The sequence below is a fragment of the Gorilla gorilla genome, chromosome 7 (assembly GCF_029281585.2).
Source record: "Gorilla gorilla gorilla isolate KB3781 chromosome 7, NHGRI_mGorGor1-v2.1_pri, whole genome shotgun sequence".
Lineage (NCBI taxonomy): Eukaryota > Metazoa > Chordata > Mammalia > Primates > Hominidae > Gorilla > Gorilla gorilla.
In genome coordinates, this window is record NC_073231.2 from 26,219,883 (window position 1) to 26,245,053 (window position 25,171).

The window sequence follows — 25,171 nt, forward strand, 5'->3', positions numbered from 1 at the left end:
GGACCCTAGGGGGCCCTGGCAGGCCCCCAAGCCTCTCCTGGGTTGTCCTGGCCAATTCACAGGGAGGCTGACCCCAGCTTCCAGGAATAAAAGATTCTGACCTCTCCATGGCAATGAGCCCCTGTCCCAGGGGTGTGCGGGAGATCCCTGGTTATCTGAGGTGTCTCCAGGGTATATCCGCTGAAACCCCACCTCCTCTTCACTGCCCACTGAGCCTGGGACCAGCTGCTGGTCACGTGCTTGGCCCTGTAGCATCGCTAGTCGTGCTCCCCAGTGTGCTCCCCGCCCCCTGCCGCGGCGCCTCCCGGCTCACCTCCCCACCCCACCTGTCTGCTGCGGCTCTCCGCGGGAGATCTCACCGTTCTGGAGACAGGGCTCGCTCGCTCTCACTGTATGCTGGAAGAACGGGCTGTCTGGGCCTTAGGAAAGGCCCATGCTGTATAAGGCATGGGGAAAGGAAAGGAAGAAGGGCAACGAACAAGAAGGAGGGCTTCCAACTGCAGCTTCCTGCCGGCTGCAGGCCTCCCTTCCTAAGCTGAGCTGAGGCTTCCTCTCCATGGGCTGGGGAGGGGGCGCCAGGAGGCCTCGGCGGGTCCGCAATTGGCCCGGACAGCTTCTCACGAAAGGTCCTGGGCCGGCATCATCAGCCTCACCTGGGAACTGGTTAGAACTACAAATTCCCTCGGCCCCACCCAGACCGACGCCAAGGGCAGCTGTGGAGTGGGGCGCGGCAATACGCGCGTTAACAGCCCTCCAGGTGATTCTGCCGCGCAGAGGAGGAAAGAATGGGAGAAGGGAAGGGGAGAGGGAGGCGGCTTCTTTGCGGCTAATTGGACACCTGCCCTTCCCCTTCCCAGGCTTCTTAGCCCGGGCTTGGACAGCCGCCTTCCGGCCAGAGGGGATGAGGTTTCGCTGCGCTCCAGGAGCGCCGATGGCGTGACTGGCCCCGCGCGGAGCAGCGACAGTAAGGCTGTGTGGGGGGAGCTGGGACCTAAGCCGCGCGCACACCCCTTTCTCTGCGTCTGGTGGAGGTGCACAGAGGCTTTTGAGTCAGGCCCAAGCGCAGCCAGGTAACCTCCCCGCGGCCTTTCAAGCCTGAGCTCGGTGGACAGCTCCCTCTGCCGTGAGTCCCGCTGTCCTGTGCGCGCCCGGTCGAGCCCCGGGCTGCGCGCCCCGCTAGGAGGTGGGTACTCGTCCTCCAGGAGTTGCCGGTGAGCCCTTGACCGTGGCAGGTCCCCTCCAGCCGCGAGCGACCCCTCAGTACCTGCCGATGCCTGCTGGTCTCTGGCATCCTCCAGTCGAGGGTCAGGGTCAGGGAGCAAGGCCTCACGCGGGCGCCCTCCTTGCAGCTGCCCGGCCAGCCCGCTTCTCTGCCCGGAGCCATGAATCTCAGTAGCGCCAGTAGCACGGAGGAAAAGGCAGTGACGACCGTGCTCTGGGGTGAGTGGGAACTCAGGCTCCTTCCCAGAGACACGCTCCACCTCCGGTGCGCGGCAGCTTGGGGCGCAGGTGAGCCCCTCCTTTGGGAACGAATGGAGGGCCCCACTTCCCTCCCTTTCTCCTCCGCAGGCTGCGAGCTCAGTCAGGAGAGGCGGACTTGGACCTTCAGACCCCAGCTGGAGGGGAAGCAGAGCTGCAGGCTGTTGCTTCATACGGTAGGTGTTCCCAAAAGAGGGGAGGAGGATGGAGTCCGGGAACTTTCTGGTCCCAACAGAGGGCTATGGGTTTCTCCCGTCTGCCCTCAGGGTGATGAGGGGCCTCTATTTTCAACCCCGCTCAGATTTGCTTGGGGGAGAAAGCCAAAGAGGAGATGCATCGCGTGGAGATCCTGCCCCCAGCAAACCAGGAGGACAAGAAGATGCAGCCGGTCACCATTGCCTCACTCCAGGCCTCAGTCCTCCCCATGGTGCGCCTTTCCCTGCTGGCTGGAAAACTGCTGTCAGCCTCACCCTCACCCTTGGGTGGGGATGGACACACACGAGGGTGCATTCACCCTACAGAAATGAGCCATGCCAGGGAGGTAGCACAGCCCATGCAGAAAGCCGGGGTCCAGCCCAGCTCACCCCTTCCTAGAGCTGTGTGACCTTGGGCCAGTTAAGCTGTCTGCAAAAATTACACTTTAAACCGGGGATCCCCACCTGTCCGGCCAAGGACCAGAACTCGTCCTGTTAGGAACCAGGCAGCACAGCAGGAGGTGAGCAGCCAGCTAGCCAGCATTACCCCTGAGCCCTGCCTCCCGTCAGATCAGAGCGGCATTAGATTCTCAGAGGAGCGTGAACCCTATGGTAAGCTGTGCGTGCGAGGGGTCTAGGTTGCATGCTTCTTATGAGAATCAAATGCCTGATCTGAGGTGGAGCAGTTTCATCCCAAAACCAACCCCCACTCCCACCCTATCCATGCAAAAATTGTCTTCGAGGAAACCACTCCCTGGTTCCACAATGATTGGAGACTGCTGCTTTAAACCATTCACTGCTAGTGACAGGAACATGGTCGATCTACATATTGGTTGTGCATCCAGAAATTCTCTAGTTTCTAATAACTTAAGTTTCCTATGCATATGATAATTGTGAATAATGGCAGTTTTTGCCTTTTTTTTTTTTTTTTTTTTTTTGAGATGGAGTTTCACTCTGTCACCCAGGCTGGAGTGCAGTGGGGCAATCTCAGCTCAGTGCAACTTCCGCCTCCCAGGTTCAAGCAATTCTCGTGCCTCAGCCTTCAGAGTAGCTGGGATTACAGGTGTGCACCACTATGCCTGGCTAATTTTTGTATTTTTAGTAGAGACGGGGTTTCACAATGTTGCCCAGGCTAGTCTCGAACTCCTGACCTCAGGTGATCCGCCCGCCTTGGCCTCCCAAAGTGCTGGGATTACAGGCGTGAGTCACCGCGCCAGGTCTTTTTTCTTTCTTTCCTTCTTTCTTTCTTTCTTTCTTTCTTTCTTTCTTTCTTTCTTTCTTTCTTTCTTTCTTTCTTTTAATCCTACTGCACTGGCTAGGCCCTGCAGTGGAATATTGGGTGAACATGAGATCAGGTCTGACATCCTTATTTCCTTCTTGTGTTTTAAAAAAGAAGCATTTGGTAAGTACATTTTGTCAGGTTAAGGAAGTCCCCATCTAAAACCCTCTGCTTTTAAAAAATTGCTTTGCTTTGAAATCATGAAAGGGGGTTAAATTTTGCCAAATGCTTTTCTATTCATATGATTCTAGGTTCTTTAGTCCACGTGGTAAATTATATGAAGAGAATAATATCTGAGTTCCTTTGCCATCCTGGGATAAATACTACTGGTCATGTTACAAATTCTAGATTTGTTTTACTCATATATTGAGCCCTTTCTTTTACCTGTATACACGTGAGGTTGGCCTATAAATGATAGTATTTAGGTGTTCAGGACATGCTAGCCTCATGCACTGAGGGTGGAGGGTTCTCTCCTATTCCCAGGAACAGTGAATGGAAGACTAGGATCAGCTGTCCTTGGAGGTTTGGGAGACCCCTCTGTCAAACTGCCCTCAGACTTACTTTCCTGTTCTATTTACACATACTTCGCAGGCGATCTCATCCAGTCCTGTGGTTTTCAAGACCATCTAAACAAATGAAGACTCAGGAACTTATTTCTGTAAACCCAACCTCTCTTGAGCTCCAAGTCCTATATCCAGCTAAATGGCTTTGATAGATATCTAATAAATATCCCAAATTTAACATGTCTAAATCCACATATTCAATTTTTATCTCTAATCCACCCGCCTCCCCTTGAACCTGATTTTCTCTCAGAAAACAGCTGTTTTTCCAGTTAGCCAGAACAAAGCTCTTTTTTTTTTTTTTTTTTTTTTTTTCCTGAGATGGAGTTTCACTCTTATCACCCAGGCTGGAGTGCAATGGTGCGCTCTCGGCTCACTGCAACCTCCGCATCCCATGTTCAAGCAATTCTCCCATCTCAGCCTCCCAAGTAGCTGGGATTACAGGCATGTTCCACTACGCCAGGCTAATTTTTGTAATTTTAGTAGAGATGGGTTTTTGCCATGTTGGTCAAGCTGGTCTCGAACTCCTGACCTCAGGTGATATATCCGCCTTGGCCTCCCAAAGTGCTGGATTTACAGGCATGAGCCACCACATCCAGCCAAATCCTCTTTTTTCCCACGCCCATATCTGATCTACCAGCAGTCCTGTTGTCTCTGCCCCCATCTTATACCCCGATGGACCACATCTCATCATCTTCCCTGCTACCCCTGGTACAGGTGACAGTTGCCTGTGGCTCCATTTTAATTGCACGGCCTTCCACCTGGTCTACCTACCATCACATGGTCCCCTGTAGTCTATTCCAGGGTAGGCAAACTAGAGGGCTTGAATCTAGGCTGCTGCCTGGTTTTGTAAGTAGTTTTACTGGGAACACAGCCACACTCACTCGTTTGTACCCTGTCCATGGCTGCTTTTCCTCCCTAACAGCAGATTTGAGTAGTCTCCATGGAGACTATATGGTTTGCAAGCCTAAAATATTACCTTCTGGCTCTTAACAGAAAGTTTCCTGGTCTGTGCTCCACACAGTTGCCAAAAAGATCTTTTTTTTTTTTTGAGACAGAATCTTGCTTTGACACCAGGGCTGGAATGCAGTGGCTTAATCTCGGCTCACTGCAACCTCCACCTCCTTAGTAGCCGGGACAACAGGTGCTCCCCACCATGCCCAGCTGATTTTTTTTTTTTTTTTTTTTTTTGTAATTTTTAGTAGAGACGGGGTTTCACCATGTTGGCCAGGCTGGTCTTGAACTTCTGACTTCAAGTGATCCACCTGCCTTGGCCTCCCAAAGTGCTGAGATTATAGGCGTGAGCCACTATGCCCAGCCAAAAAGATCCTTTTAAACACAGGTTAGATCATGTGGCTTCTCTGCTAGAATACTTAGGTCATGGCTCTCTCTCACTTGGAATAAGAGCCGAGAGTGTATTATGGCCTGCTTCGAAGCCTTTGTGTTCTGGCCTCAGCAACCTCTCTGTTTCAGGTGTGTTTTATGTCTTATGTTCCAGGTATGTATCTTTTACACAGTATGTAGCTAGATTTTGTTCTATCTGGCCAGTATAGTCTGTATTCATTGTGATTGCTGATGTAATTGGATTTGTGGCTTGTACTTTGTACCCCTACTTTCCTTGCTTTTTTATTTTCTTCTCCTTTTCCTATATTTTATTAGATTAATTAAAGTTCCTTTTCCCCTTCTCTACTGGTTTGGAAGTTATAGAATCTCATTCAAATTTTTTACTGTTTATCTTTAATTTTTTTAACAATCATACATGACTCAAAGTTTAGAATTAATGTTTTATGTCCTCCCAGACAATCCAAGGAGCTTTTCTGATTCTCCTCTTTTTATTTTTTTATTTTCGAAATGGAGTCTCACTTTGTTGCCAAGGATAGAGTGCAGTGGTGCAATCTTGACTCACTGCAACCTCTGCTTCCCAGGTGATTCAAGTGATTCTCCTGCCTCAGCCTCCCAAGTAGCTGGGGTTACAGGTATGCACCATCATGCCCAGCTAATTTTTATATTTTTAGTAGAGACAGGGATTCACCACGTTGGCCAGGCTGGTCTTGAACTCCTGAGCTCAGGTGATCCTCCTGCCTTGGCCTCCCAAAGTGCTGGAATTATAGGTGTGAGCTACCGCACCTGGCCTGATTCTCGTCTTTTTAACTTCAATATTATTATCAAGTGTTCTAGCTCCAACTTGTCAGCCTACTCAACACTACTCATTACTAGTACTATTGTATTTTCCAGTTAATTCTTATGTAGGTTTACTTTGTTTACCAATTAGTTTGGTTACCACTGCTTCTAGCACCCACTTCTTCCTTCTTGATCTAATTTCTTATTCTTTTTAGCAACATACTTTAGTAAGCCTGAGAATAGTAAACTTATTCAGGCTTTGTCTGGAAATATCATGATTTTGCCCTCATTCCTTCATGATGGTTTGGCTGTGTATATAATTCTAGATAGAGAGTTTCCTTCAGCTTTGAAGCTGTTCTATTCTGGTTCCCAATGTTGCTGTTGAAGTCCTCAATCTGTCTGATTATTCCCTTTTTGGAGATGTCTTTCCTCTCTGGGTTATTTTAAGATAATGACTTTTGTTTTTATTTTCTATAGTTTTACCATGATGTGTTCAGGTGTAGATTTATTTTTTTTGTCTGTTCAGGACTTAGGTTTTCAGATATGAGGATCTATGTCTTTGATCAATTCTGGAAAATTATTGGTTGTTTTTCCTTTGAATATTGACTGTCTTCCAGTCTCCCTAGTCCCTTTTCCAATTAGATATATGTTGGGCCTTCTCACTCTGTCCCCAGTGTTAGCTCCCCCCATGTTTCTTTAAATCTCTCCCTCTCTGCCTTATACTGGGTAATTCCTTCACAGCATTATTGATCATACTAATTCTGCTTCTGCTGGTTTATTCTGCTTTTTAATCATTTGATCAGGTTTTCTTTTATTTTTGTTTTAAAGACAAGGTCTTGCTCTGTTGCCCAGGTTGGAGTGCAGTGGCCTGATCATGGCTCACTGCAGCCTCAAACTCCTGGGCTCAAGTGATCCTCCCACTCAGCCTCCTAAGTAGCTGGGACTACAGGCATGAGCCACCATGCCCAGCTAATGTTTATTATTGTTTTGTAGAGCTGGAGTCTCACTATGTTATCCAGGCTGGTTTCTAATTTCTGACCTCAAGCATTCCTCCCACCTCAGCCTCTCAAAGTGCTGGGATTATAGGCGTGAGCCACCATGCCCATCCTCAGCTTCGGGTTTTTTATATCTAGAAAGCTGCATTTGGTTCTTTTTCTTTTCATAATGTCTTGTTCTTATGATTATGATTCCTACTTTTATATTTACTTGATTTTAAACATATACATACATATATGTATGTACATATTTCTGTATATACATATTTCAGAGACAAGATCTTGCTCTGTCGCCCAGTCTGGAGTGCATTGTTGCAATCATAGCTCACTGCAGCCTTGAACTCCTGAGTTCAAGCGATCTTCCTGCCTCAGCCCCCCCCGAGTAGCCTGGGCTACAGGCGTGCACCACCACACCCAGCTTTATCTGATATTTTTTTAGATCGGTGTTCTAAGTTCTTGGTCGGGCTAGTCTGCAGTCACTTGATTTCTTTCTGTTGACTCTAGCTGGATTGTTTCTTGTATGTTTTGTAATTTTATACGGTGAGCTCATCTTTAGTTTATTTTGTTTTTTTTTTCCAAAAGAATTCGATGTGGCCTGAGTTTGGGGAGTGTTCCAACAGAGTGGTTTCGTGTTTGCTTCTGCCATTTACCTCAGGAATATCATAAGCTTGGGATTTTCTGTACATTTCTTGGCTTGGCAGTACTCACTGAGTAAATTCAGACCCCATAAGTGAGAGGTACAGCTATGGGGTGTGGGCTCTCACTGGAGACTTCTTTTATTTCCATTCATGCTTCGTTGTTAGCTTCCTTTCATGGTGGCTAGGGTTTTGATTTTTGTTTTTCATTTTTGAGGAGAAGAGGGCTGGTTTGGGCTTTTGAGTCTCTAATCCTCAACACTTACCTTGGGCCTCTCACTAAGGGTACAGCCCTTGAGGGTCCTACCCTCCCCATGGTGGTCTCAGCTACAACTCTCCTCCTTGCCTGAGCCCAAGGCCTTGTCTCCTGACTGTGAAGTTTTTTGTTGTTGTTCTGTTGTGGTTTTTTTTTTGTTTGTTTGTTTGTTTTTTGAGACGGAGTCTCGCTCTGTCGCCCAGGCTGGAGTGCAGTGGTGCAATCTCGGCTCACTGCAGCCTCCGCTTCCTGGGTTCAAGCAGTTCTCCTGCCTCAGCCCCTTGAGTAGCTGGGATTACAGGTGCGCACCATCACACCTGGCTAATTTTTGTATTTTTAGTAGAAACAGGGTTTCACCATGTTGCCCAGGCTGGTCTCAAACTCCTGACCTCAAGTTATCCGCCTGCCTTGGCCTCCCAAAGTGCTTGGATTACAGGCATGAGCCACCGTGCTCGGCCTGTGTGTGAGTTTTGAAGCAAAAAGTCCTGGCTGTTTTCAGGTCCATTTCCCCTCGGTTGCCGCACACCAGCTCCTGCACCTGCCTGTCTTCATTTCTTTTTTCTTTTTTTCATTCATCACTAATCAGAAGGCATCCTCTCTTCATTTTTTATGTACGAGGATTCTTCTTACTGTTCAGCCATGCAGTAGAAACACTGAATTACATCCTCTCTGGCATTTCTAAGTGTCTCTGGCTGCAGAGTTTGTTTTCACTTATTACCTCCTGTCTGAACTTAGAGTTTAGAAGCTGTAAGTTATTCACTCTAAGTCTCAGTTTCCTCCTCTGTAAAGTATCAGTACTTCCATCATGGGTTTCTTGTGAGGATTTAAATGAGATAAAGCAGATAAAACGCTTAGCAGGGTGCCTGACACATGGCAGAAGCTCAAAAAAAATAAGCTATCATTGTCATTCGAGAAAATTTGGGAAGTTTGGAAAAGCATAAATACAATAAATACCTTACTATCGACTGACAATAATGGTTAGCACTTTAATATATTTTAAACCTTTATTCTTATGTATATCCATACATTATACATAAGACAACAGTAGTACTGTAGAGGCTCTTGTCATTTATAAGTGTGATGATTGGGGTTTCACGCTCGTGTGTAACATGTGCCTCCCACATACCTGGTTACGAGTTGGCACATCACCTGTCTGACGTGAAGAAAGCAAGCAGCACTGTACATAAAATCGTGCATCTGCTTTCTCGTTTGATCAGTGTCTCGGTCTGCCCAAGTTGCTATAACAAAATACCACAGACTGGAGGGCCTTAGCAACAGACATTTTCTCACACTTCTGGAGGCTCTGAGATCTGAGATCAGGGGGCCGGCATGGTTGGGTTCTGGTAAGGGTCCTCTCCCTGAGTTGCAGATGGCAGCCTTCTTGCTATGTGTTCACGTGTGGGGCAGGAGAGTGGAGAGAAAGAGAGTGAGTTCTCTAGTGTCACTTTTTGTAAAGGTACTAGTTCTATCATGAGGGTCCCGCCCTCATGACCCCAAACCTAATGACCTCCCAAGGCCTCCGTTTCTAAACAGTATCACACTGGAGGATAGGGCTTCAACATAGGAATTTGGAGGATGGGGGGAATAGCCATAATTTAGCTCATACTAATCAGATTCCTCTATCTGCCGGCTGCCCTTCAGCTTGGAAGCCCATCTGTGAGCTTAGCAAGAATGGGATTACCAGGTTCAAATTCTTGGACAGAGCCCACCTCAGCAGGGGCTGAGTAGTGTGTAGGGTTTGGGGAGGGAAATCAACTCAGTATTTCTGCCTGAGGCCAGTCCCCGAGAGGTGCCAGGCCTAAGTGGCCCTGTCTTCTCTGCTTCCTCCCCCTGCAGGTCTCCATGGTAGGAGTGCAGCTTTCTCCCCCAGTTACTTTCCAGCTCCGGGCTGGCTCAGGACCCGTATTCCTCAGTGGCCAGGAACGTTATGGTAAGTCAGAGCCTGCGATCAGGAAGGTCCGTGAGTACCGTGCTAGGCAGGGGCTCGGGACATACTAGCTACTCAAACACTGGAGGGATTCTTGAATTTTGGAAGAAAATCCCCAAAGGCAACATGACAACCAGCAGCCTGGACTGGAAGGCAAGGGCGCTGGTCCCTGTTCTTCTTTACCTGCCATGACCTCTGTAGGCTGCAGCCCCTCACTTGTAAACTTCAAAGAGCAGTTGTGAAGAATAAATGGGATATTCAGGAAAAGCACTCAGCGTAATACCCAGCACTAGGGAACCACTGTTCAGGATGTGGCTGCTGCAGTGATGCAGACCATAGCAATGCAGACCATAGCAATGCGGCATGATGCTGACTCCTTCAAGGTCCCTTCAACTGGCCCTCTTTTCTGTATGATTATGCCTCATTCATCAGGGTACTCTCCTGCTAAAAAGCCTTGGCAGGTCCCACTTCTCTTAGGATAAGGGTTTCAATTCTTTAGCTATTTGTTTTAGATTCTTTCCCCCTCTCCTCCTCTTCCTCCCCCACTCTGCCTACCTTTAGCCTTGGCCCCAGCCCTTGCCAATATGAATCCCCCTCCTACCCAGCCAGAGCCACTTCCCCTGCCCTCTTTCTACCACCCCAGCCCTCTGCAGGGCTTTCCTAGACCCCCTAACCTACCCTGGCCTCCACTGTTGGGAGGGCCAGAAAGGGTGCCACCCTGTACAGGTGGCAGGCAGGTAACCACTGTCAACTCCAGGCTGGGATTCCTCCAGGGCAGTGCCTGGAGCAACATGGATCACAGAATGGGAGGTGGGCATTGATTCTGTAGCTCTGAAGCTGTGCCCCTGCATCCTTTCCCATGCTATTACAGAAGCATCAGACCTAACCTGGGAGGAGCAGGAGGAAGAAGAAGGGGAGGAGGAGGAAGAGGAAGAGGAAGATGATGAGGATGAGGATGCAGATGTATCTCTGGAGGAGGAAAGCCCTGTCAAACAAGTCAAAAGGCTGGTGCCCCAGAAGCAGGCGAGCGTGGCTAAGGTGGGGGAAGGAGCGTGGCTGTTTGGAAGGAAGTGGTACCCCTACAGAAGCACTTAAGAGGGGTGGGCCACCGGGAGCCTGGGCCAGCCTCCCAGAATGAGTGTACAGGATGGGCCAAGGCCACCTCAGCTAGTTCTGGCCAGGAGCTCAGCGGGGACCTTGTGGACTTCGGGAATCTGTTCTGGCTCTGGACTTTGTCCTAACTCTCATAATACACTGTTTTTTGGTTCCCAGAAAAAAAAGCTGGAAAAAGAAGAAGAGGAAATAAGGTAACTCTTTCTACCTATTAAATTAGCCAAAGTCTCCAGCTGAGATATACAGTGTTACAAAGAATACTGTGCTGTTGGGATGTACGTGTACAAATGTACACACGGTGTGTCTACCTGCACACACAGGCACACGGGTATGGAAGTGCTGAAGGGTGGCATCACCTTTCTGGAAGAGCATTACAACGTTCTTATCTTGGGACCTAATTCCACTGAAGGCAATTCCTTCCACAGAATTCCACCCAAATTTCAGGGGAAATTATCTGCACTAAGATGCTTCTCACGGCCAGGCTCGGTGGCCCACGCCTGTAATCCCAGCACTTTGGGAGGCCAAGGCAGGCAGATCACTTGAGGTCAGGAGCTCGAGACTAGCCTGGTCAACATGATGAAACCCTGTCTCTACTAAAAACACAAAAATTAACCGAGCCTGGTGGCATTCTTGTAATCCCAGCTACTCAGGAGGCTGAGGCATGAGAATTGCTTGAGCCCGGGGAAAAGTTGCAGTGAGCTGAGATCCTGCCACTGCACTCCAGCCTGGATGACAGAGCGAGACTGTCTGAAAAAACAAAATTTTAAAAAGACGCTTATGGCATTATTTGAATAGTGAAAAAGTGGAAGCATTCTAAATGTCTACCAATATAACAATTGACTAAGCTACATCCCTCTTCTCAATGGAATATTACATAATGCTTATGAAGAATATAGCAACCTGGAAAGTATGTGTATAGTTTTGGTTTGTTTGTTTAATGAGACAGGGTTTTGCTGTGCCACCCAGGCTGGAGTGTGATGGCACAATCATGGCTCACTGCAGCCTTAGCTTCCTGGGCTCAAGCGATCCTCCCACCTCAGCTTTCCAAGTAGCTAGGACTATAGGCACGTGCCACTATGCATGGCTAACTTTTAAGTTTTGTGTAGAGACAGGGTCTTTCTATGTTGCCCAGGCTGATCTCAAACTCCTGACCTCAAGCAATCCTCCTGCCTCAGCCTCCCAAAGCACTGGAATTACAAGTGTGAGCCTCTGCACCTGATAAGAATATTGATAGTTCATACAGCAGGACATAAAATCATTTTTATTTTATTTCACATATTTTTTAAAAGAGTTTGACCAGGCCAGGTACGGTGGCTCACGCCTGTAATCCCAGCACTTTGGGAAGCCAAGGTGGGAGGATCACTTGAGGTCAGGAGTTCAAGACCAGCCTTGCCAACATAGCAAAACCCTGTCTCTACTAAAATATAAAATTCAGCTGGGCGTGGTGGCATGTGCCTGTAATCCCAGCTACGCGGGAGGCTGAGGCAGGAGAATCACTTAGACCCGGAATGTGAAGGATGCAGTGAACCGAGATCACACCACTGCACTCCAGCCTTGGCAACAGAGCAAGACTCCACCTCAAAAAAAAAAAAAAGTTTGACCAAAAAAAAATAATAACCCTGAAAGAAAATACACCAAAATGTTTAGTGTGGGCAGTAAAGAAAACTATAAGTAATGTATTTTCTTGTCTATTTGCTATATTTTGTACAAAATGGTTAATATTTTATAATGAAAAAGACATTTGTGGGCCAGGTGTGGTGGTGCACACCTGCAGTCCCAGCTTCTCAGGAGGCTGAGGCAGGAGGATCACTCGAGCTCAGGAGGTCGAGGCTGCAGTGAGCTGTGACGGTGTCACTGCACTCCAGCCTGGGCAACAGAACCAGACTCCATCTCAAAAACAAAACAAAACAAAAGACATTTGTGATAACTAAATGAAGATGGAAGCCTAAGGAAAACACATATGCGTATGCATGCACACACACACACATCCCTTTGTTTAAAGAGTCCGAGTGGTCCCCAGGAGGAGCAGCCAGGCTTGCTTTCCAGGGTGGGCACTGGGAGAGCCACGCCGCTGGTCTGGAGCTGAGCTCTCTCCCTGACCCCAATCCCACTCCTGCTCCGCTCCACCCTGTTACAGAGCCAGCGTTAGAGACAAGAGCCCTGTGAAAAAGGTGAGTAGGACCAGAGGGCTGTGGCCCTTGGGACAGGCGAGTATTCTCTGGAGGGGGCTGCCTGGTATGGAGAAGGGAATGGGACCCTGGAGCCCTGCCTTCCCTCCACAGGCCAAAGCCACAGCCAGAGCCAAGAAGCCAGGATTCAAGAAATGAGGAGCCACGCCTTGGGGGGCACGATGCAAAGTGGGCCTTCCCTGGGCTGTGCTGCAGGCACAGGGTGCCCCTGTCCAGCCCCTCCATCTGTGTCTGAATGCAACAGGGGTGTTGCGGGGGCAACATGAGAGCCCCTCACCCCCAACTCTCCACTTTCAGGAGGCCCCCAGTGAAGAGCCCCACCTCGGGGTCACAATAAAGTTGCCTGGTCAGGACTTTCCTTCTCTTCTCTGGAGCCAGCCTCCTTGTCCGCTGCACCAGCCCAAGTGCCCGGCAGAGGGCAGCCTTGAACTGGCGCACCCGGGCCCTGAGATCATACCTGCCTCCCTGCACCCAGTCCCCGCGGCCTGAGCCTGCTGTGTCCCTCGTCCTCGGCACCCCCAATTCTCCCCCAGTGGCGAGGGAAGAGCCTAGAGTCTGCCTTCTGCTGAGCTGTGTGTCAGGTGGATTTCCAGCCTGCACCCTCCCTCTGGGCAGAGCTAGGTTTATAGGCACCCAAGGGCTACGGCTGCTCAAGCTACCAGAAGGGGCCTCGCCCTAGGGGGCCAGCCCCCGGTGTCTTCTCCTGACCTTATTCCTGTCAGGCAGCTACTGTGTGCAGAGCATCTATAGGGAACTCACGGACATCCGCTCCCCTGCTTGCTTCCGTTAGGGGCCAGCTCTTCTTATAGGGACCTCCCACATGTGAAGATCTGTGTCAGGCAGGAGCCAGAGGCCCGCACCCTCAAGAAAACCTGTGAGGGGGAGTAGACAGGGTGAGCTTTACAGAGGCGCCAAGCCCCACATGCTATCGAGCAGGCCTCAGTCAAGCATAGGGGCGAGGCCAAGAGAGGACTGGAAAATGGGGTGGGGGACCCCCACCCTCTCCCTGGTGTGCAGAGGGGACTCTGGAGGGCTGTTCACCTGTGGGTGACCCTGGCACGGTTCCTAGAACAGGCGGACACACAGACGGGCCCTCCACTCTGGGTTATCCATGCAGCGCCTCTGCTGGCTTCTCCCTGCCCCTCCCCAGCACCCTCTGGGGTCAGGCCCGAAGTGAACCAGTGGGGAGCTGGTCCTGCTGTCCTGCTTAGTACCCCCAGGTGTGGGGCCCAGGAGGTCGGAGCTCTTTGAACACCTGCCTAGGAAAGTCAACAACCAGGCTGGGGCCTCCTGTCCAGCTATAGCTTCTTTTGAGACCAGAGACAGAGGTAGCAGAGGGCAGGGTTGTATTCATTTTTTTTTTAATTTTTATTTTTTTTAGAGACAGGGTCTCACTCTGTCACCGAGGCTGGAGGGCAGTGGCACAGTCTTAGCTCACGGCAGCCTCGACCTCCTGGACTCAAGCAATCCTCCCACCTCAACCTCCCAAAGTGCTGGAACTACAGGCATGAGCCACCACACCAAAACAAATTTTAAAATTTTTTGTAGAGACGGGGGGTCTTGTTATGTTGCCCAGGCCGGTCTCCAACTCCTGGGCTCAAGAGATCCTCCTGCCTCAGCCTCCCAAAATGCTGGGATTACAGACGTCAGCCACTGGCATTCTCCCTGCATGTTTCCTACACCCATGAGACAGATGTGGGTGCTGTCCCGCCCTCCAACAGACAAGCCACTAACTTCAGGTCACCCAGAGTCCCACCCTCCAACAAATGGACGAGCTACTACAGGTCGCCAGAGTCCCACCCTCCAACAAGAGGACAAACCACTAACTTCAGGTCACCCAGAGAGTGACAAGGGGGACTGCTCCATGTGGGCAGCTGGTGCTTTTTGAACTTGGTTTCATCTACAGTGACCTGGGGTAACCCAATTCCTCACCTTCAAGTCACTTACAGTCTAGTGGAAACAAAACCCAACACAATTTCAGTTACTGTCTGGTGTTTTGAAGGGAGTGGAACAGATGAACTTGAGGGGCAGGGGGAAGCAGTTTGGTGAGAAGGTCTCCTGGAGGAGGCGATGGACAAGAAGGGGTTAATGGGCTTCATGAGATGCTGGCAGAGGACGTTCCTGGGAACAGGAGCAGAGCATGCAAAGGGTTCGAGGCAGAGCCCCACTTGAAGGGGGATCGGCTGCAGTGACAGCTTCTAATACCCACGACCCACTCCTTCAACCCTCATAACCGTGCCTTAAGGGGATTGTGACTGGCTCCATTTCTTCCTCTTTTTAATTTTTTTTTTAGAGACTGGGTCACACTCTGTCAGCCAGGTTGGAGTGTAGTGGCGCGATCATGGCTTACTGCAGCCTCGAACTCTGGGCTCCACCTATCCTCCTGCTTCAGCCCCCTCAAGTAGCTGGGACTACAGGCATGCACCACCATACCCAGCTCATTTTTTTTAACATTTTTGTAGAGATGGGGATCTCACTATGTGGCCCAGGCTGGTCTCGAACTCCTGACCTTACACTATCCTTCTATCGGCCTCCCAAAGTGCTGGGATTACAGGTGTGAGCCACCACACCTGGCCCAGCCCCATTTCCCAGATGATGAAAGTGTGGCACAGAGAGGTTAGACAAGTTGCCCCAAGGTGACATGGCTGGCAGAGGAGCCAGGGAGTCCCACCCCAGAGCCCTGGATTTTGACCACTCTGCTGATGGGAAGGAGGCATGAGCCAGTGCACAGTTTATGAAGTCGCGTAAACTGAGAGCAGGAGTTAGAAGTCAGTCAACCATGTAATGGGAGTCCTCAAGGGACAGCTAGGCGTTTCTACAGCCAAGCACATATTTGGCCCCAAGCACATGAAGGCACGCAACAGATAAACCAGTGATCACTTGATTTTGATTTGCAAGCAGGCAGTAGGAAATAAATTGCAAAGGTGGAGGCCGGATGCGGTGGCTCACGCCTATAATCCCAGCACTTTGGGAGGCCAAGGTGGGCAGATCACTTGAGGTCGGGAGTTTGAGACCGGCCTGACCAACATGGAGAAACCCCATCTCTACTAAAAATACAAGATTAGCCAGGTGTGGTGGCGGGCACCTATAATCCCAGCTACTTGGGAGGCTAAGGCATGAGAATCATTTGAACCCGGGAAGCGGAGGTTGCGGTGAGCTGAGATCGCGCCATTGCACTCCAGCCTGGACAACAAGAATGAAACTCCATCTCAAAAAAAAAGAGAAAAATTTGCAAAGGTGAGGGTCCATCCTCATTGCTAGGGTGCCCTTTGCCCTCTGCCCTTTGCCCTTCCCCTGCCCCAACTCTTCTGTTTTTCAGCAGGAAGAGGGTGGGCTGGGCTCAAGCAGGTGGTGGCAAGTGGCTGACCTGCAGGTGGGCTCTGTGTTTGCACCAGCTGGGCTGTTAGGAGAGGCAGGCGTGAGACGACCCCAGCTGGGGGGTGTTGAACTTGGCACTATGGGGTGAGGATTAACCACAGCAGCCCAGGCTACTTCTCAGTTCCCTTATCACCTCCTGAACCCCCCCCCTCCCCGGCAATGAATGTTAATAAACCCCACCCTTCTTCCCTCTCCCTTTCCCCCAGCTCACTCCAGTCAAGGGAGAGAGTCTGACAGTTTAGGTCAACTGAGGCTAAGCCACAAAAAGGGCCCCTGCCCCCATTCTTGTGACACTTGCTCCGTTTCTGTGAGTCCTTTATCTCAGCTGACGTGGATGGCAGTGGTTTTGACAGTATCCCTGCTGGTAGCCATTCCCTTTTTATAAACTGGGACCCTGAAACCAGAGAAGTGAAGGGACTTGCCACAGGTCACACAGCGTATAAGGACCAGGGCAAAGGGGCGGGGATAAAATCAAGGGCTCCATGCTGCCTCCCCACTTGGGGCCCACCACTGGCTTCCCCATGGGCATAAAGGAGCAAACCAAGTTAGAAGGCCAGGCCTGCAGGTACCCAACAGGAAGGGACAAGGAGCCACAGCTGTCTTGCCTGTGACACAGGCCATCCAGCCATGCCCAGAGCTAACCCCCTGGCTAAGCCCTGAGGCCCAGCTTGACTGCTGGCATCTGTTACCATGGAGACCCAGGCTGGCCTGAGGGCTGGGCCAGTGATGGCAGGCCCTGTCCCCATGGATAGAAACATGTGCTTGGGCTCAGAGGCCTTGAGTGGCTCCCACTGTCCCCATGGCCAGTAAGTCCCGACAGCATAAATTGGAATCGTTACCTACCTTTCGCCCCCCAGCTGACACCTCCACCAACCCAAGGCCTGAGCTGTCCCCTCCACGTGTCTGTGCTCTCTTTAATGCCCTGCCTGGGGGCTGGGAGCGGTGAGGATGTGGATGTCAGGTTGAAGGTTTCTCAGGGAATGAGCCAGAGCTGCCAGAAGAGGCAGAGTGTAACCCAGACTGCAGATGATGGGAAGAACGCGGAACGGAAGTGACCCGAAGGATCCGCAGGGGGAAAGCAGAGAGGTGGGCACGCGGGCACCTGGTGCCTTGTCCCAGCCATGCCACCAGCTAGCTGTGAGGCTTTGGGCGAGTCCCTTGCCCTCTCTGGCTCTCATCCAAGGAATGAGGAAGTTGGAACAAATGATGAATCCCTAAGACCCCTTCTAGCTTTGACATTCTTTGAGTTGCATTCCAAAACCCTGGACTCCCCCAGGTAAGCAAGGCCAGGGCTCGCCCCATCCTCCCCACACAAGCTCAGGCTGCACCCACTCCTGGGCTGGGTTCCCGAGGAAGAGCCTGCGGAGAGGAGACCCCGGAGCTGCCTGCACTGGTCAGTGCATGGGGGCAGGGGTGGCAGACCGCTTTGTGGATTGATGGAGCTCAGGAAGGTGAGAAGGGACCCACAGGTGAGAGTTTCGCCCCCCGGTCATCTCTTTAGGTAAATAAATCCACATCCGCCACTTCCCCTTCCCTTCCCACCCTGGGGGCGCTGAGAACTCCAGGGAGCCCAGAGCTGAGGCCTGAGCTCTGCTTGCTCACACTGGGTCTTCCCTCAGAGACCCCCAAGCCCTCCTATCTTCTGCAGTCACCGTCAGCCACTTTTCTGTAGAGAGGGAACAGCATGGAGCTCTCTGTTCACCAGTCTCCAGGACCTCGGATTCCACCTTTAATCCTGAAAACCCAGGAAGGCTTCTGTATCCCTACAATGAAGCAGGTTTGGGGATGGATCTGGAGGGTGGCAACTCAATCCATGCAGAACAGAAGAAGCATGGACTTTTCCATTCTGGCTATTCCATTCACTAGCTGGGCCATTCTGAGCAAACTACCTCCCAATGTGCCTCAGTTTCCTCATCTGCAAAATGGGCTAGTCGCTGGCATTGTACCGAGCAGTATGAGACCGGAGGTCATGGGAAGAGGCTGGTAGGCACTTCATCCCAGGCAGCTGCTCAGGACATGGGACACAGGGAGGGGACTCCGAGCTGCTCCTAGCTCAGAGAGGCTCTAGGGACAGGCACTGGAAGGAAGGGGATGCAGAATGGTGAGTGGAGCTGGGTCTCAGAACACAGACATCTTGAAGTCTGCTATGTGCTGATTTCACACTTGACCCCCCAACACCCTGAGGCATTACTGTCCTCATTTCTCAGATGGAACTACAGAGGCCCAAGGAAAAGGGGCTTAGGCCAGGACACCCAGCTCTTCTCCAAGTGTCTGTCTCAGGCCAGCTTTTGCAACTCTCCATTGGGATTCTTCCTAGACCTCCTTCTGTACCTGCCAACCCACCTCTGACCCCCAACCTGTTGCGCCCAGTATTTGCTGCCGGTCAGGACAGCCTTAACCCCTCCTTCCCGGGCAATCAGCTGCTCCAAGCCAAGCCCACCCCTGCCCCCTGGAGGGAGGCGGCTCCTTTTAAGGCTGCTTCTGGGAATTTCCACTCCAGAGCCAGAACCAGAGACCCCAGCCCCACTTGACACCTGCAGCTCACCCTTGGGGAGGTGGGGCGCCAGACCTGAGTGCAGGAGACGCAGACCTGGAGGGGCTCCCCCTCCCTGGCCTGCCACACATCGAGTTTGTCTGCGTCGAGTTTGGCCAGTCTGTGAGGGTCAGGAATAGAGCAGGAGACGGCAGGGCCACCTCCTTCAGAAGGCCCCCACCGCTCCATCCCTGCACTGGGTGGCCCAGGAGAGACTGGCAGCCCAGAGGGCACAGCGCGCACGCCCCCACCCGCATCTGCTTTGCAGCCTCACTGGCCAGGAAGGTGGACACCTCATACCTCAGTCTCCCAATTACGCCCTCCTCCTCCCCCTCCTCCTCCCTCTTTTCTCTCCTCCTCCTCCTCCCCTTTCTCTCCTCCTCGCCCCCCTGAAAACCTGTGGCTCGGAGAGACCTTGGCTTCTCTGGGACTCTACCCCTGGGGACTTCCCACATCTGCTCCTGAGCTTGGGGGCAGGGGGGCAACCGCCTGAGGAACCTCTCCAGCGATGGGAGCCGCCCGCCTGCTGCCCAACCTCACTCTGTAAGTGTGCTACCTCTCCCACTGGAGTTTCGTTGCCATTTCCAGCCTCAGGGCAGCCCTCCTCTTCCCGGGACTCCCACGCGTGCGTGCACGGGGCTGGCAGGGCGGGGGCGGGGGCCTGGGTGCACCCTAGGCTTGCGGCTGGCACCCACACCTGGGCTTACCTCCTCTCCCCACACAGGTGCTTACAGCTGCTGATTCTCTGCTGTCAAACTCAGGTAGGCGGGCATTCCCACCGGCTTTCCCCCAATTTTCCCACCCCACCTGACCAGGGCGGGTGCAGGGGACCGGCTCCTTTCAGGTGGACAGAGGCAGAGTCTGGCCTCTCCCTGGGTCCAGGAGGCACTGAGGTTTGGAGGGGAGTGAGCCTTTGACCGGGAGGGCAGGGAAGGGGGCTGACTGAGGTTTTGTCTCTGTCCTCCCTCTGAGGACCCTCCCCACTTCCCCTGGGTCTCTGCTCCTCTTCCTCCCTCTCCAACGGGTTCCCCCAGACTTGAGGGATGGAGCCTGGAGCGGTTGGAAGCAGGTGGAGGTGATGGCTCAGGTGAGGCTTGGGTTTGCCAGTACCTGAAAGGACAGGTTTTGATGCAAAACCACTTGTATGTCCTTCTCGCCACCCCACTCCCATCAATATGGATGCCTGGGGTGGGGGTCTCGTGAGCATGTCCAGAATGCCTGGCCAGGGTGAGGTGACTCCTCACCTAGAGGGCACAGAGGTCAAGCCCAAAGAGGTTTGTTTGGGACGGGATGCAGGGTTCGCTTCTCCACACTCCCCCCACCCCAAGTCGGCCCCCCACCTCCCTCCATGCACACCTCCCACCCCCAAGTCTCAGCCCCCAGTGCGAGGCTTGCTCCCTTTTTTGTGATCCTCCATAAAAGTGCGGCTATTAAAATGCACTGGTCCAGAACCGCTCTGGGGAGAGATCGCTTGGCTTTCCCAGGCCAGAGGCCCGCTTCTCTTCATATCCAGTGGGGACTTTTTTTGAAGGTAAATGCCTTTTCTCTGGGAGAGGGAAAGGGGCAGCCTTTGAAGCAGTGGGGGGGTGGGAGAGGGAGAGACAATTCCCCCCCCCTTCCTTCCCCCTTTTGCTCCAGCCCCGTTCCAGGCCTTTTGCTTCACACATCCAGGGGGAGCCAGAAGAAAGCCCCCAGCCTGGCTGGGAGGGGGCTGGGGGTGGGCCCAACCTGTTCTGGAGGGGAACTAGCACAATGGTGCGGCTGGCCGGGCGTTTATGGCCTGGCTGAGGCCCCATTCAGGACTCAGGGAAGGTGGCAAAGCGGTCCTTTCCCCCTTGAAGTGCCCCCTCACCCCCCTGGGAGGGGGGGCCAGCAGGCCGGACCACAGCCATGCTTGAGGGGCTGTCTGACAAGCAGCTGTCTGCAGTGGTGGAAGGGGAGGTCCTCCCGCAGCGGGAACATGAAAGGGACAGGCTAGGTCCCGCGGGGAGAGGGACTTGTGGGTTGTGGGCTGTGGGGGGGCGTGGGGCTGCTTTTGTGAAAAGCTTGAAGGGGGACGAGGAAAGGAGGGGGCTTCGGGGGGGCGCTTTCTGCTCCTGACCTGGAACAGACTGCCAGAGGAGGCCGTCGGCCAAGAGGGGCGGAGGGCCTGAACCTGGGCCAGGAGGCGGGGCTGGGATAGGCAGGACCCCACCCCCTGGAAGGGAGGCCAGCGTGGGGCAGGCTGGGCAGGTCCCCCACCCCAAATGCTCCAGGGTGGGGCGAGGGGCAGGTCTTGCAGAGGCTAGGCAGAGGCTGCTCTATGGGGAGCTGCAATTGGAAATGAGCAACGGTGCAGAGTAAGTGTTAACCCTGCGCAGGTTAAATGTCCAGCTCTGAGAGCTGCTCCCTCACTCCCCCTGCCTCAAAGGTGATATTTCCCACCCCCTCCCTAGGAGAGAGTAGCCCCTAACAGATGCTGATCTGGGTCTAGCTCTGTCCAGATGGCTGAGGTTGGGCCTGGGATAAAGGTAGAATTAGGGATTTGGGGCAGGGGCTGAGAAAAGCTGTCCCAGCAAAGGCAGCGGCATCCAGGTGGAGACAAAAACAGCAAAAAAGGTGCATTCTCATGCTAGAGCTGAGGCTGTTGCCAGCAGCCAGGAAACCTAGCCCGGGTCGCACCTTGCAGGATGGAGGGGAAGAAGTACTCTGAGTCTCTCCCACTCAGCCTTACAGATGGGTAACGAGAGACCTAGCTGGGAGGCGGTACTCCTCCTGGCTTTGCACAGTGCGTGGGGGGAAATGGTTCCTCTCCCCCAACCCAAAGGGGAAGCAGGTGGGCAGGCGCATCCCACCAACTGGCCAGGAGCCTCTGTTACATTGTGGCTAAGGAGCTGCCTGCCAGGGGCAGCCATTGGGCCACCGCTGATAGTGCCTGTCCTCTTGGTACTGCCTCTGCCTCCCTCCGCTAAGGAGGCACCTTGCCTGCCTGCTGTCCCATAGTGCCCAGCCCCAGCCCCAGCCCCAGCTCCAGCCCATAGAGGAGGGAGGAACATGGAAGGGCCCTGAGCACCAGGGGGTGAGGCCGGGGAGAAGATGGGTATGAGCTCAGGATTCCACAGTTAGTGCTTCGAAGAAATGCTCATGGGACCCTGCAGGAGCTTTCAGAGTCCCCCACATGCTCTCTGGTGACCCTAACTCACAGCACCATCTGCTCTGTGCCCGTGTGCTGGGCAAGGGGTCTTTCAAGGCCAGTGGGGAGGATGAAGAAGGAATCTGGTTGTCCTGGCTAATGGAGCATGTCCGTGGAGTTCTGGGGGAGATGACAGGCTCTGGTCTAAGAGGTAGGGACAGGGGTTCTGTCCCTAATGAGCTGTGTGCCCCGTGCACCTCCTTCATAGAATACGAGGATGGGATAGAACCCTGAGGGCTCCTTCCAGCTCCCAGAGTCCTGATTCCAGGGCTGTGCTCTGTCAATAAGTGTCCCCCAGCCTGGGCAGACCCCAGTCCCTTCTGTAAGGTAGACGCAAAGCAAAGAGGTTATGACCAGCTCACCCAGGGGCCTGGGAAGGTTATGGCCATATGCCCACTTCACTCTGCAGGACAAGTGGCCTGTCCCCACTATATTCACCTCCTCACCCCTCTCCCTTGGATGGACCAGTGGTGGTGTCACCCAAAGCAAATTGACACTATTTTTCCCTTGGTAACCGCAAAGGGGGAGAATCACCCGTCTCCTAATTTTAACCAGTACGTGAGGGACCAGGGCGCCATGACCGACCAGCTGAGCAGGCGGCAGATCCGCGAGTACCAACTCTACAGCAGGACCAGTGGCAAGCACGTGCAGGTCACCGGGCGTCGCATCTCCGCCACCGCCGAGGACGGCAACAAGTTTGGTGAGAGTTGGACCTCCCCCCAGGGCACCCACACCTCCACTCTGCCTCACTTCCACCCTGCCTCACCTCCTGGTCCATCCCCAGATCCTGTGTCAGGGCTGAGGGCCCCAAGGGCCTGAGCGTCCCCAACCCCTTCGCCTGAGTCTGGAGGTCAGTGTGGCTGGGTGGTCCCCTGCTGTAGCCATAGGCCGGCAGCCCCGATGGACGGAGGTCTTTCTCCCCTCCCCCACCGCAGCCAAGCTCATAGTGGAGACGGACACGTTTGGCAGCCGGGTTCGCATCAAAGGGGCTGAGAGTGAGAAGTACATCTGTATGAACAAGAGGGGCAAGCTCATCGGGAAGGTGAGGCTGGGAGACTGGGAAGTAACAGAGAATCAGCCCTACTGGGGTGGGGACATATAGGGCATCACGCTCCCCTCTCTCCTCTGAGCCACACACCCTCCTGCGTAAAGACTTCCCATCCTACTCTCAGCCCACCCACTGGGCCACTCTCTGGTTTTTATTTTAGAGTCCGGGTCTTGCTCTGCTACCTAGGCTGGAGTGCAGTGGCACAATCATAGCCCACTGCAGCTTTGAACTCCTGGGCTCAAGCAATCCTCTCGCCTCAGCCTCTGAAGTAGTAGCTGGCACTATAGGTGCATGCCACCATGCCCAGCTAATTTTTTTTTTTTTTTTTGTAGAGATAGGGCCTCACTATGTTGCCCTGGCTGGTCTCAAACTCATGGGCTGAAGCGATCCTCCCACCTCAGCCTCCCAAAGTGCTGGGATTACAGGCGTGAGCCACGGAGCCCGGCCTGGTTTCTCTATTTAAATGAGTCCCCGGGACTCTATTAGCCCTCTGAGGGGACTGGCAAGCCACTGGGATCTGTGGGGCTGATGTCAGGAGTATTTCTCCTGCAGGCATCAGTAAGAGCTTAGCATCTACCTGACACTGCAGCCTCTGGGTGGAGGACTAAGAGCTGTTGAGGGTGGAAAGTGGGGCACAGATGTAAGACAGGAACTCCCCCAAGTTCAGTGGGGCCAGTGGGCTCCAGCTAGCAAGATAGACACTAAGCAGCTGCCCCTGTGACCAAAGCACATGGTAGGCCGGGCCCTGCTGGGTGGGAGAATTCCACTTCGTTTGAAACCAGGCAATCCCAGCTTCCCATTCGGCTGTCGCTGACCAAATAACCTTTGGTTTGCTTATCTTTGTCAAGCCTCAGGCTTCTTGTCTGTAGAAATGGGCACAGACCCCTGATTGCAGACAGAGTGGGATGGGTGGCCGCACTGGCACCCTTCTTTCTTCTCATTGGAGGCTGCTGCCTCCTCTCCCATGCCCAGCAGCACCCCTCACCTAGGCTGCATGAGCATTTCAGTGCTAAGGGCCCGTGCATGCTGGGAACTGCCGCAGGTCCTTGATCTTCACCTACATCTCAGGAAGCTGAGGCCCAGCCTGGTTCAGGACCGCTAAACGACAAGCCTGCAACTCAGATCCACAAAGCGTGTTCTTGTTGGCCACTGTTGCCTGTCTAAATAGGATGCCATCTCACCAGGCAGAGTTCCCTGGGCTCATGGCCCCGTTGTTCCCGTTGTCCCTCCTCAGTCGTCCAAAATAGGCCGTAAGGTCGACACCCCAGACCAGGGTAGGTGGACAAATGCCCTTCCTGTCCTTGCTTCTCCCGCAGCCCAGCGGGAAGAGCAAAGACTGCGTGTTCACGGAGATCGTGCTGGAGAACAACTATACGGCCTTCCAGAACGCCCGGCACGAGGGCTGGTTCATGGCCTTCACGCGGCAGGGGCGGCCCCGCCAGGCTTCCCGCAGCCGCCAGAACCAGCGCGAGGCCCACTTCATCAAGCGCCTCTACCAAGGCCAGCTGCCCTTCCCCAACCACGCCGAGAAGCAGAAGCAGTTCGAGTTTGTGGGCTCCGCCCCCACCCGCCGGACCAAGCGCACACGGCGGCCCCAGCCCCTCACGTAGTCTGGGAGGCAGGGGGCAGCAGCCCCTGGGCCGCCTCCCCACCCCCTTCCCTTCTTAATCCAAGGACTGGGCTGGGGTGGCGGGAGGGGAGCCAGATCCCCGAGGGAGGACCCTGAGGGCCGCGAAGCATCCGAGCCCCCAGCTGGGAAGGGGCAGGCCGGTGCCCCAGGGGCGGCTGGCACAGTGCCCCCTTCCCGGACGGGTGGCAGGCCCTGGAGAGGAACTGAGTGTCACCCTGATCTCAGGCCGCCAGCCTCTGCCGGCCTCCCAGCCGGGCTCCTGAAGCCCGCTGAAAGGTCAGCGACTGAAGGCCTTGCAGACAACCGTCTGGAGGTGGCTGTCCTCAAAATCTGCTTCTCGGATCTCCCTCAGTCTGCCCCCAGCCCCCAAAACTCCTCCTGGCTAGACTGTAGGAAGGGACTTTTGTTTGTTTGTTTGTTTCAGGAAAAAAGAGGAAAATAGAGGGTTGTCCACTCCTCACATTCCACGACCCAGGCCTGCACCCCACCCCCAACTCCCAGCCCCGGAATAAAACCATTTTCCTGCAAATGGGTTATCTGAAGCGGGGCGGGGGATCCGACCACCGAGCACCCCTGGAAACGAGCCTGCCCGTCCCCGGCCGGGCGTGGCCCCGGCAGGTGCAGGCGCGGCCCGCAGCGCTGGGGCCCCCAGGAGGCCGCGG

General features: G+C 53.4%; 2 protein-coding genes and 1 non-coding gene across 8 annotated transcripts; all 3 read left to right on the top strand.

The window, feature by feature from the left end:
- The first annotated feature begins 224 nt into the window (after positions 1-224).
- On the top strand, positions 225-13,101 carry NPM2 (nucleophosmin/nucleoplasmin 2). 5 transcript variants are annotated; one of them, XM_019032473.4, is made up of 9 exons: positions 241-757; positions 1,350-1,440; positions 1,570-1,655; positions 1,781-1,906; positions 9,356-9,449; positions 10,318-10,484; positions 10,719-10,753; positions 12,697-12,730; positions 12,842-13,101. In XM_019032473.4, exons 1-9 carry the CDS (start codon positions 557-559, stop codon positions 12,884-12,886), a joined length of 879 nt encoding a protein of 292 aa, XP_018888018.1. In that variant the 5' UTR covers positions 241-556; the 3' UTR covers positions 12,887-13,101. The 5 variants fall into 5 exon arrangements, with proteins under 5 accessions (XP_055205532.1, XP_055205531.1, XP_055205533.1 ...); XM_055349556.2 differs by lacking the exons at positions 12,697-12,730; positions 12,842-13,101 and adding an exon at positions 12,562-12,688 and having other exon boundaries at positions 234-757; XM_055349558.2 differs by lacking the exon at positions 1,781-1,906 and having other exon boundaries at positions 235-757.
- LOC115935722 (small nucleolar RNA U13) lies at positions 8,576-8,678 on the top strand. Its single transcript, XR_004071339.1, has one exon. It is a non-coding gene; the product is annotated as a small nucleolar RNA U13 (small nucleolar RNA).
- A 102-nt stretch (positions 13,102-13,203) lies between the features above and the next one.
- Positions 13,204-25,038, top strand: FGF17 (fibroblast growth factor 17). Of its 2 annotated transcripts, none has more exons than XM_004046739.4 (5): positions 13,204-19,202; positions 19,384-19,420; positions 22,354-22,531; positions 22,767-22,873; positions 24,196-25,038. In XM_004046739.4, the coding sequence occupies exons 1-5, from the start codon at positions 19,168-19,170 to the stop codon at positions 24,487-24,489; spliced, it is 651 nt and encodes a 216-aa protein (XP_004046787.1). In that variant the 5' UTR covers positions 13,204-19,167; the 3' UTR covers positions 24,490-25,038. The 2 variants fall into 2 exon arrangements, with proteins under 2 accessions (XP_004046787.1, XP_004046788.1); XM_004046740.4 differs by having other exon boundaries at positions 22,387-22,531.
- The last annotated feature ends 133 nt before the right edge of the window (positions 25,039-25,171 follow it).